Source organism: Brassica napus, chromosome C9 (genome assembly GCF_020379485.1).
Source record: "Brassica napus cultivar Da-Ae chromosome C9, Da-Ae, whole genome shotgun sequence".
In the NCBI taxonomy this organism is placed as follows: domain Eukaryota; kingdom Viridiplantae; phylum Streptophyta; class Magnoliopsida; order Brassicales; family Brassicaceae; genus Brassica; species Brassica napus.
The window spans coordinates 60,182,849-60,195,320 of NC_063452.1; the positions used below are offsets into that span (position 1 = coordinate 60,182,849).

General features: G+C 34.5%; 1 protein-coding gene and 1 pseudogene across 2 annotated transcripts; both read right to left on the reverse strand.

The window, feature by feature from the left end:
- Window positions 1-282: 282 nt before the first annotated feature.
- Window positions 283-1,752, reverse strand: LOC106413078 (annotated as a pseudogene).
- Window positions 1,753-7,697: 5,945 nt separating this feature from the next.
- On the reverse strand, window positions 7,698-8,968 carry LOC106413842 (mitochondrial inner membrane protease subunit 1). Of its 2 annotated transcripts, none has more exons than XM_013854578.3 (5): window positions 8,843-8,968; window positions 8,569-8,731; window positions 8,261-8,485; window positions 8,031-8,141; window positions 7,698-7,942 (listed from the first exon to the last, which is right to left on the reverse strand). In XM_013854578.3, the coding sequence occupies exons 2-5, from the start codon at window positions 8,695-8,697 to the stop codon at window positions 7,907-7,909; spliced, it is 501 nt and encodes a 166-aa protein (XP_013710032.1). In that variant the 5' UTR covers window positions 8,698-8,731; window positions 8,843-8,968; the 3' UTR covers window positions 7,698-7,906. The 2 variants fall into 2 exon arrangements, with proteins under 2 accessions (XP_013710032.1, XP_013710033.1); XM_013854579.3 differs by having other exon boundaries at window positions 8,569-8,736; window positions 8,843-8,947.
- Between the last annotated feature and the right edge of the window lie 3,504 nt (window positions 8,969-12,472).

Here is a 12,472-nt window from a genome sequence, read left to right on the forward strand (position 1 = left end):
TCTGAACACCTATATCAACAAGGTTCTTGTCCGCAGAAATCACTTCAACATCTACAGAGTTCTTCCAAAAGACAGCCAAACCACCACTTCTTCCAACCGGGTTAACAGTATATACACGATTGTACCCTAACCACACTTGAATATCTACAAGCACGTTCCTTGAATGCATAGTTTCCATCAAAAACAGAAGCTCAGGGAAATATTTTTTACGTATCTCCATGAGCCTAAGAATTGTCAAGTCCTGAGAAGATCCCAATCCTCGACAAATCCAAGCTAGTAGGCTCATAAATCTTTGGACAGTCCCTCCTTCGGGACCGCCTCATGAGTTATTTGCTTTACAGCTTTGGGAACTTCACCCATCTGATCAACTGCTTTCCTTTTCTCAACACTTCCTATCAACGCTCCTTCCTTAAAAGCTATCTGTATGTTGTCCTCCTGACCAGCATTAGGTTTTGTATTCCTCTTGTTTTTCCCCGGCCTTTTCCTAACACTCATCTTCTTTAAAGAAGTTCCGGACATATTGAGATCAAAAAATTTCAACCTAGCACCCGTAGAACCACTCATGGAAGATGAGGAATTAGAGGATTGAGGAATATCAAACAGATTCTCTTGTCTACGCGAATACTCTGGCCTCCATCCAACTAGAGGATTAGCTCTAATAGCTGATGCCATAAGTTTTTCACCTTGAGCTTGTGGGACATTCAAACTATTTGAAACACCTTCCGGCTCATAACCAAAAACTACGCCTTTCCCTTTCTCCAAATCTTTTGTCACCATCGGCACTGGCTCCAAGCTTAAAGCAGATTTCATTAAGAGTGGATCTTTTTCCACCTCTCTGACAGACGACTTAACTCTTTCCTCTCTAATAAGCCGATCTTCTCCTTTAGCCATAAGCAAATATTGCCTCATACCATCCAGAACCTCCAGCGCAATTCTTGGTCTCCCTGTGTTTGGATTTATCCCAACTTGATTCTCTTCTAGAACACCAAACAACGGATCAGATTCCGAAAGCACTAAATTAACCTTTTTCTTAATAACACTCCCTCCATCTCTTCTTGTCATTGCTTCAATTTGTCTCCTATGAATATTGATAGGACACACTGATTGATCGTGGGTTAACCTTTGACAAGTATAACATCGTTTCTGAACTCTCTCATAGTTGAAGAAAACTTTTGTTTTTTCACCCTCTGGCAGATCAATGACTTTTTCCTTCCTCAGAGGTCTAGAAATATCAAAACGAACCTTAACTCTTTCATAGACGTTGCTTCGTGCCTTCGATGGGTCAAAAGCAACCTCAATAACCTTGCCCACAATATCTCCCAAAGCTCCAATCGCTAACTCCGTTTGATAGTTGATTGGAATGTTTCTAATTTGAACCCAGATAGGCAGGTACTGTAAAGAGTCAGGAGGCAGTCTTTCTGACCATCTTTCAACAACAATCGCCCATTCGTTAAAGGTGTGCACGCCCTTTTCCATCACCTCGACAAGATCATGCTCATCATCAAAAATAAACTGAAATCTTTCCTGAGATAAAGCGATTCCTCGAACCCGACCTTGTTTCTGCCATTTCCGCGGCATCTGGAAGATAAACTCCGACATTTTCTGACAGTCAGGGTTGAGGAGACGCCCAATTAAGCTCCTTCTGTTTCTTTCACTCGATCAATATTCTGGTAAATTGGGCATAACAAAGGGCACATCATCATCATCCTCCAGAGACATGGCCATTAAGCCCTTATCCATCGCTGATGACATCAGATATACTTCCAAACAGAAAATCAAACCTTTAATTGAAGTTCTTAAACACAACTGCCCTTGATTGAAAACCACCGAGTCGATTAAAAATCAAACCAAAGCTTCTCTCCTAAAAGTTTCACCAGCACGTTTTGGAGCAGAAGAAAACAAAAACCCTTGTAAGGGAAACAAACTTGATCTTAAAAACCGTAGCTTCAAATCAGATTTGCAAAGCCGGTCACTTCAGATCTTCAAACTATTTTAATCGCCTTTCTTATCGCCTTTTCTTTCTCGCAAAACGACAAAACCACCGCTCTCTCTCACGGTGTCTTATGACTTCTTATACGAATATGTCATTTTAAGAAGAGTAGAATAAATAGATGTCAAAAAAAGAAGAGTGGAATAAATCAATATATTAAATGAAAATTAGATAGTTTACCTATTTCAACATATTTTCAATGAAAACAGATTATTGAAAATTAATTATAAACAAATGCAAGTAACTATGTTAGATACAAACTTTTCAACTGCACATTGTATTGATCATATGTGTTGGTCTGAAACACGCGTTATGTGGAATTCTTTGTTAGACTTGGTCTCTTTACATCAAATATTAGTTCCTAATATTCAAAAGTAGCTGCTAGTATCCAGCAATAATATAGAATCTTATGAAATGAACGTGAAAATACCAAGAAGCATTTATGATCTAACTGATTATAGCATAAACTTAGCTGAGGGTTGCTGGACCTCTCCATTTAATTGGTTCTATTAATAGGCAAGGTGAATCCGTGTAAAAATATACTTATATGTTTGCTGGAAGAGACATAACACTAACTAAAGAGAGAAGTTGACATAGCTAGTTTTGTAGAAGGCACTAGCGATCGTCAATTCGAAACACATTATATATGGTTTGCCCGCAAAAAGAAAATGGTTTGTAGTTTGTACAGAAACATCGTAATGCCATATTTTTATTCGGGAGAATAATTAATTTGTACCAATGAAAGACATGTCAACAACTTTTCACCTCAAACCTACTGGTGAATTGGCCAAATTCTTGGAGGGGCTTCAAAGCAAGGTCATAACCATAGTGAAACTAGTATTCGTTATACTTGTTTCAGTGGAGGAGAATCATCCAACTTTATTTGACACTGGACTCAAAATTAGGTATTGATGGAACTGAACTAATGATTCGAAATATTCTTCCAACACTTGTGATGTACTGATTGTACGTGAGATGCTACATCTCTCAACAGCCATATTCCAATGTGGGTTATTTATATCCATCAAAACAGACGTATATTCAGTCAAGACTAGTTGAAGATTGATATAGTTAACATTGGCTTTAGGATTTGGGTTTCATAGAAGTCCACTTTTAAGGTGAGGTAATAATCTTTGGGTGACTAACTAGATGGAAAGGAGCCAAGTCAATACATCTTCGAGATTTGATTCATGACTGAGCTTAAGGAATTTGTTATCTTCTTTATAGCCTAACAAAGAACAACGGATTTGGTGATAAATTAGTTTCGTGTCTTCTGGTGGTGGATGAGACCATTTTATGAAAGAGAAATGGTCTCGGTAGAACCCATATTTGTAATTCACGTTACCTTTTTTTTTTTGAAACACCACTAACTTTCATTCATCAACTTTCTTGAATACAAATACTAGAGAGAATTATCCATCATCTTTGATAAAAAGCATAAGATACAATAACAGACCAAATTAAGAAAGATAGATCTTCAAAGCAAGATGACAGCGAATTCAAGACAAAGCTTGGATGCGTCGATGGAGCATACCCGACAGAGTCGGACAGCTGAGACTTAGTCACATAATGTGACGTTGAGGGACAACCCTCACCTGCGAGACAACACATGGTAATCTTGGTTGCATCTTCTGGCCCCGTACAAACCGCTACGCAAGATAACAAACCGGTGATAAAGCTGAAGCCGAAGCTCGGCAGCGAAGCCGAGAAAACATCTTCTTCCATGGGAAGAAGGTATGGTGTAAAAGTAATCTCTTCAAAAGATGAGGAAGAGTGAAATGGAAACTGTCTCGGTGAATCCACCGATAAACTCTTCTTAACAAGATAATCTGCCATTATACGCAAAAGTAAGGCCCCGATGAACCCACCGGAAATCCTTATCAAATAAGTCAAAACCAAAACCAAAGTTTTCAATAAAATCAGTACAGTCGGTACCTTCAAAAACAGTACCGTATTTCTTGGTTTTGTGTAACTGGTTTGTGGGCTATAGCAATAAGGGAGATTAGCAGTCCAGACCCAATTAATGATCACCCTTGGCCCAACCCAAGACGATTGATTGAGTGACGGGAAGGAGTGGATACATACGTTAGGGATGTAAACTCCGGCGGCGATGGATACTCGGCCGTCTAGCCTGGGATGGTGCGCTTCAGCGAGCGGCGAGCTTGGAACACCGGAGAAGATGGGCCTTACAAACAGACAGAGAGGAAGAGCGGCACAGTGGATCTCCTCGGAATCCCGGAGAGGACCGTCAACTTCTGCGTTTGTCAAGCTGGATCTGGTGGGAGAGGTTCGGAAGTGGCTCGTCCTTATCAGGTAGCACGATATCGGTACTGAATCCTTGGAAAACAGTGGAACCCCACATACACAAGGGTATAGATTACCGCGACCGGGCACTAGATGTGGTAGAGAAGGTGGAAATGGCTGACGACACTGTCAGCGTAGATCTAAAGGTTTGGGGGTGACTGAAGCTAACCGGCATGATGGAGAAGCGGAGAGACCCCAGAAGGTCACGGATCCGGTGTCCCAGACTCCGAAACGAAGACACGAGCGGCGGGAACGATTAGAACATGGTGGTGAGCGATCTGAAGACAATGAGTATCAGGAGACAGAACATAGGGCCCGACGCCGGCGGCCAGAGGCCTCACCGGCGTCGAGAGAGATGATGTTTGTCGGTTTCTCGATTTTCGGGCCCTAAACAGTTATCTATTAGAGAATTCACTTCCAAATAAGGCTGTCTGTAATTATTGTAATTCACGTTACCAATATATCAAATTTCTGTGTAATTCATAGTAATAATATTTCAAATTTGATGGCACTAACATAGTATAAAAACTAAAACAGACATATAAAACATAAGGGCCTATACATTATCCCCTATATATTATTTGTGAAACATTACAACTTCTTTTTGTAGCCATGTGTAATCATTAGGAAGGTTCTTAGAATTATTAGAGAAATATCTAATTATATAATAAGCTTTTTATTAAACTAACCATAAATTCATTATTAATGTCATTTATTATTTTCTTAAATAAAGATTACAGAATTGCCTAATGTGGCTAAAGTATATATGACAATTAATGATTTTGAATAATAAAGATCTGATAAAAAAAATAATGTATCTTATCAAATTTGTTTAATTTTAAACTATTAAAATAATTTTAAAAAATCACAATAACCATATTATAAAAATTTAAATTTTTCTGTATATGTTATATTTTGAATTTTTAAAAACGACTATAAATTACTAAAACTGTTAAAAGTCTCACATTCAAATTTTACGATCTATGGTTTAAAATTTTTGTTATGACAAAATACAAATGATTACAAAATCATATAAGTAAAAGTCTAATTTAATTAATCATTAAGATTTAAAATATATATGTATATATATCATTCTAAATTAAACTATAAACCATATTGAATAAATAAATATTTTAGTTTCAAAATTTACTTTGAATATTTTTTTTTGATAAAAGTTTTGAACTAACATTGATAATTTTTTTTAAATTATAAATTACTAAAATTATTAATCCCACAATGAAAATTTTGTATCAATAATTTAAAATTTTTGCTATTAAAGATACACATGATAAAAATAACATATGAGTATAAAGCATCATTTAATAGACATTAATATTAAAAATATACTATGTATGTTAATATCATTTAAATTTAATTACATATCCTATCAAATTTTTTAAAAAATTGTTTGGATTAATAAAATTGATTTATACGTTCGCATCAATTTAACTATATATGTAATAGTTATTGACTTTTAATTATTCAATATATATTTATTATTTCATAATATATAAGAACATAAAATACATACAATAATTTATATATATAATATTTATTTCGCGTAAGGCGCGGATCTTTTAATCTAAAGTATTCATTCTAAAGTAGGTAGGACGATCGTAACGGGTTATTTTTAGCTAAGAAAATAAAATAATGTAAGATAGTAGGGGGATCAATAATGCGGGGCACATGAAGTTCTTGTTGGGTGAGTTAGGGACAAAACAGTTAGTTTTGTATGGTCGGGACATACATTGTGTTAAAGCAATAGGCCAACAACATCAAACACCTCGTTCCACATAGCTAGAACACGTGTGGCTGAGTCTCATACGTGTCCAGGCTTACCTAGCCTCTTCATAACAATCTGAGAGACAAAAGTGTTAACTGGTGATCCAATGTCTGACACTAGATTTAGATGTAGTGAGTGGTTCATGTGATTATTACTCTTATTACAGTCTATATATAATATACTAGTACTCTAGTATTATCTTAAATCACCTCTTTTGTTAGCTTTACATTTTTGCTTTTTTCAAGTTTTTTCTATTAGCAAGGAAAATCTTTTACTCTAGTGGTGTGAAGATCACGAGAGTAATTTTGTAAAATTGGGTAATTGATTTAGAGCAAATAGATTGATTTTTGTTTTGGCGATAGGAAGAGTATAAACCGTGTTATAGTCCTCTATTAACGGAAAATTATGTCTAATATATCATGCAATAAAAAATTATGCTGTGATAATACTATTAAACAGAAGAATCTTTATGTATTGACTGATGGCTTCACGCCACCAATGGTAGACTTAGCCCTGGGCATTCGGGTATTCGGTTCGGTTTCGGGTAGGAACCATTGGGTTCCGGGTATATCGGATAAATCATTCTTATATCCAATAGGTACTTATGAGATTTCGGTTCGGTTTCGGTTCGATTTTGGTCGGTTTCGGTTCGGTTTTGAGTACCCATTTAATAAATGAATCAAATATACACATACATAATATATGAGTTAATATGTTAATCTAAATGGTCTAGAGGTTACACACTTGCATATTTGTATGGTCTGGTGATAACAATGTTCTCACTTTTCATGTTCAAGTGAGGTTGATGACATTTTACCTTATTTTAGAAAGTGAATACTTGTTTTTTCGGATATTCAGGTACCCGTTCGGTTTTTGGTTCGGTTCCGGTTATTCGGATATATAAATTTAGAAACCATTCGGATATTTGAGAGTTTCGGTTCGGTTTCGGGTGATTTGATTCGGTTCCGGTTTTTTTTTCCCAGGGCTAGGTAGACTAGACTTTGGTGATTATTTAATTTGAGAACCCCTTTATTAAAAAGAATATGCTTATTTTATCCCGGTATATTCTGATAATCCCTCTTATTAAAAGCGGAGGTATCAATGATGGGTTGTATTCAATAGTCAATAGTATTATGCTGACGATAGTTAATGTATGATATTATGCTGATGTGCCATTCTTTTTCTTCTCTGTTTAGACTCCTCTTTGTAGATTTGGTTAAGCAATAACCATCCACCTAAAAGAGACATTTGAATATATTGGTATTATCTAAACAATCCAAAAAACCTATGAAGCAATTTTAGTCATCAATCACGTCGAAGGTTTTAGTCATACCATTAGTTACTCGTCTATTTTCTCCTTTTAACTTTATATGAAGCAATTTTGAAGAAGTGATTGTCATTGCTAAGTTTCGAAATTATATTGGCTATTGTCATTGAAATTTTACGAGATTAGTGCAAAACTTCTAACTAGTAAAACGTCAAACACATACTTCCCGGCAAGTTGGCAAGAGTAACTATCACCGGTCAGACCAGGCATATATAGAACCAACAGATATCTATCCCAGATTGGCTTCACACCTCTAACCGATCAACACATCTAAAACTTTGCTCAATACCCAATTTAACAAACCCAAATCTCTCTAACAAAATGAATCTTAACATTAAAGGTAGCTTCAGCTATAAAAGAACGTCAGGTCCATGGCTTTCTCTAATATTGCCAATAAAGAAACCGAGCAAAAATGCTTATCCCACTTTTGTGATTTCTTTTATCGAAATCTGGATGATACATTACACTACTCAAATGAGTTCATTCGGAAAGTGTATGATCGTCACCTCAACGACCCGAAGAATCGTGGTGGCCAGACCTAGAGAAGCAAACATATAGTTACTACTTGTGTATTCCACAACAATTTAAGAGCTAGAAACGAACGTTCTCGAACTCCAAAGACTTACCCGCAGAAGAGCTTTTCCTTCGATGAGATTGTAAGGTACAGGTCCAAAATTACGTGAATCAGTTGAAGCATACAAGTTATCCCCCTGAATCCAAACATGACCTTTTGGAACCTATTCCAAGAAGCAACACATAAATAGAGTTAACAAATCCTAAAGCTTAGAACTTTGCACATTCTTTTTTACCAAAAGATTGAATTTTTAAACGAAGAGATTGGTACAATGATCATTACCACAACGCTGATTGAGCTATCACCGACCAATGGGTCAGCAGAGAAAGAGAGTCTATGCCCTTCTAAACCCAAGACCCGCTTTGTCACCATCCTCGTCGGATCTGTCGGAGACCGAACCAACACAATGTCGCCGAGACCGATCTTACCAAATCTATGTGATAAATGTTCCGCTAAAATGACATCGCCGGTGAGGTTAAGCGTCGGAAGCATGCTAGGACCTTGAACCTAAAAGGACAAAACAACCCGATTTAGATTTCTTGTAGGAGATGAAAGAAAAAGAAACTAAGAAAAGAGATTGATTTACAGACGTGAGTGGATGAGATTATGTAACGATCGGTGACGTGGATCAAACAGAGAAACTTGGCAACGATTGATACTTGCTCCAATGCTTCCTTCGCAGTTCCACGCCATTGGTTTAGATATCTCAGCCATCTCATGTCTCTTGCCAAAGGCACAGAACGAGGTCGGATTCTACACTTAAAAACGACAAGCAGTTGGTGATTCCACACTCTAAACGGTACGAAGTTTTGATATAGACAGATGTGCAGATAAGGGATAGCGAGGAGGTCGTCGGAATCATACCTGAAACTGGATCGGGAGAAGGGTTTAGGGTTCAAGCCTCTAAGGTGAAGTTCTCGTCGCAGCCACTAAATTCTTCCGGTTGAGAAATAAAACAGACAACAAAGATAGGGGCTTATTTGAGAATTTTAATAGTATAAATTATAAAATAAACCTTATGGGGTTAATACGTAAAATCTAAATAACAAGGAGCGTCGACAAAATAAAAATAAATAAGGGGGTATATTTGTTATTTTGCTAAACGTTTTGACTATGCAAAAGCCTTGGTCTGAATCTGTGGAACTAGCTTTATTTGTATCTCACAGTCACAGTTACAGGTTTGTTCCACCTCTGTCTTCGTTCTATTGACTGATGCATCGTTTAGATACACATCAGTCTCCAAATCAAACATGTATTGGAGCAGGAAATTTACCACTTGCTACTACTACTGCCTCAAGAGATGCTGTGATAAAAAAGCAAAGTAAGGTTAAGGTTTATTTGTCCATGTCCGATTACCCATCTCAGCGTCTCAATATGAGAGTTTGTAACTCCTCTCCTCAACTAACCACAGAGGTACTTGATGAAACCTCTCATCATATGTAGTGGAGTATTATAACTCTTTTTTTTTTTTTCTTTTTTTTTTTTTCAGTACAAACTCATACTGACTCTGTAAACTAAACCAGGCGATTTGCATCTATGTGAACGACGAAAGACGATTGTTTTCTAGCACTATCCGCCTTTGAATTTTGTGTTCGTTGTACATAGATAAGCTCTGATCGGGTGAAGCTCTTTTTCAGGATCTTGATATATTCTAAATAATTTGCAAAAGCTGGTCATTCCTCTGGTTCTGAAACCATCTTCACCAATTGAAAACAATCTGTTGCAAACATGACCTGAAATTGACGTAAATTCCTCATGCATTCCATTGCCCAAAGTAGCGCTTCCATCTCCGCATGAAGAGACGATAGACTAGCCCGAACATTCCTCGCCCCCAACAATCCATCGAAACCTTTCAAAGTACTGAGCCAACCTTGTCCTGAAAAAATAACGCCCTCTTTCCACGAGCCATCTGTAAAACACCATCTTTCTGGGATCGACGGCAATATCATATCTATTATTGGTGGTGGCGTCCTCTGGTAATTCACAACTTGTGTCTCAGCCCACAATGTTGATTCTGTTTCAGCCAATTTAAGCGTATTCATAGGGTCCATATCCAAATTACTGAAAACTTTATTATTCCTAGCTTTCTAAATCTATCGAGTGTGTGTTGAGTGTGTGTTGGTGTTTATATGCAAAGATGAGTTTGAAAATTCTAAATCTATATTATTAAAACTGAAGTACATTTTGGTACTGTTCAAACACTTAGATAGTAGATTAAATGAAAGTTGTTTGGAAACAAAGATAGCAGATTAAATATTTTTTTTATTTACATATTTAGTCACTGTATTTCTTTCTCATTTACAGATTCTGTCGTTTGGAAACTTGGATAGCAGATTAAATGAGAATTGTTTGGAAACACGGATAGCAGATTAAATATTTCTTTTTATTTACACATTTAGCCATTGCATTTCTTTCTTATTTACAAATTTGCCACTTCACTTAAAATCAAAAAATTAAATTAACTACAATGAATTGTTATTTTTTTTGCTGAAAATAAAAACACAGGCTGTAATATATAGTATATATTAATCTGCTACAATACAATTTTCAAGAAAACCAAATATCATAAAATTAATAATAATTCATAAAAACCTACTGTAAAAAATTAAATCATTTTTAAATAAACAAACAAAAAAATCAATAGGTTAATATATGAATATTACAATTACATCAAATTGCATCGAGTTATAAAATTATAAATATAATATTACGTACAGATAAAAGATTATTATCAAATATCTATATTATAATATAATATATTCTACTCTAAATATATTTTACAAAACATCAAAATATAAATGGACATTTTATAAAATCAACGGTTTATAAATTTACATTGAACGCAAGTTAAATCCAATACCCGCGCGGAGGCGCGGATCAAGATCTAGTTCAGATTAAAGATCAAGAATATGACATGGTAAGGGCAACCTTATTGGTAAGAAACTGCCAAAATTTCTATAAAAAACAAAAAAAAAAACTGATATTTGAATTGAAAATTTACATTTCAACAAATAAATGACAATTGTAAAACTCGTATCTAAAAGTATAGGTGCAGAGAACTCTTCTTTATTCTTTCACCTTTTTGTTTTGTTATTTAAATTTTTTTTAATAGTAGATACTCTGTTAAAAAATTTTCATTAGACTTTCTCTAACACACAATTACTAGTTTAAACAACAAATCTAAGAGCTGATTGAATTTGTTTTCTTTGTATAAAAGATAACACGAACTTTATATAATAACACATAAGTAACATTTTCTAGTATAATCTTATATATTAAAATATAAGTCACAACCTCATTTCAGGTATGATTTTTTTAGTTGGACCATCTCCTTAAAAAGAATCACATTTAATTTCCCTATTATTTATTTATTAATATTACCCAAATGCTCTTATACATTGTCAATACAAAAATCGTGTATAGAAAATAAATTAACTATAGAGTCTCAATTTCTATGACCATTAACGATAACTATTTTCAATGTTACTATACATGTTGTTTTTCTTATAAACTTGCTATGAATCAAATTTCATGTGTCTTTGGTATTACGGGTGATTGATGATTCCATTCTAAATTGTGTTCTTTCTTTGAACAAACTTCTATGAACTTAAACAATCATACTTAATACTCAAGAAGACAATAAATTTGCTAAAAGTGTTTTTTTTTCTTCTGAATTTCTATGAACATGAATAACCCATACTTCAGAACACAGCAAACTCGCTAGAAGTGTTTTTTCTACATAAACTTTACTCGAGTCATATTTCATTTAAAAATAGATTATTTCAAATGTGGCAGTGTTAACAACGAATAAACTTTTTATGTTGTTAGTCTTAAACATGAACACTGCTCTTTTTGTAAATAAAATTATTACTTTATAAACCAAACACAGTTTACTTTTGGAGAAGATGAAGTGGTGCACTATTGACGTAAATATTAAAATCAGATATAAAATATCATATAATTTAATATAACATATTACCAAATCTGTTCAAATCTACCGCAAATATCGTTAAACGTATATTCCCTAAAATTTTGTTAAATTACAACATATATATATCATGATTTATTTTATTAATATATGGGAATATTCTTTTTAACTATAACAACTGTTGAATATTATTTACAAATTTAGCTAAATACATGAACATGATCGTAAAATATATTTTTAATAAATTGTATACAAAGACGAATATACTTTTTACATACATGCCAATAATAGTCTACTATTTATTAGTCATATGTATTCAAAATCCGGCTAGCTATAAACCAAGAATATCAAAAATTGGTTTTTAGTTATTTGTGTACCGGCTAGCACTCCATTTAGTAAATATTCACATGCTATTATGAATACAGAGACACATTCAGTAAATAATACATAAAATTAAATGAGTTTTGAGAACACATATATTTATTGAACTATTTAAATATATATTACAAATGATCTAATATATCAAAACTGCAATATAAATGAACCAATTCTGCATAAATCACATA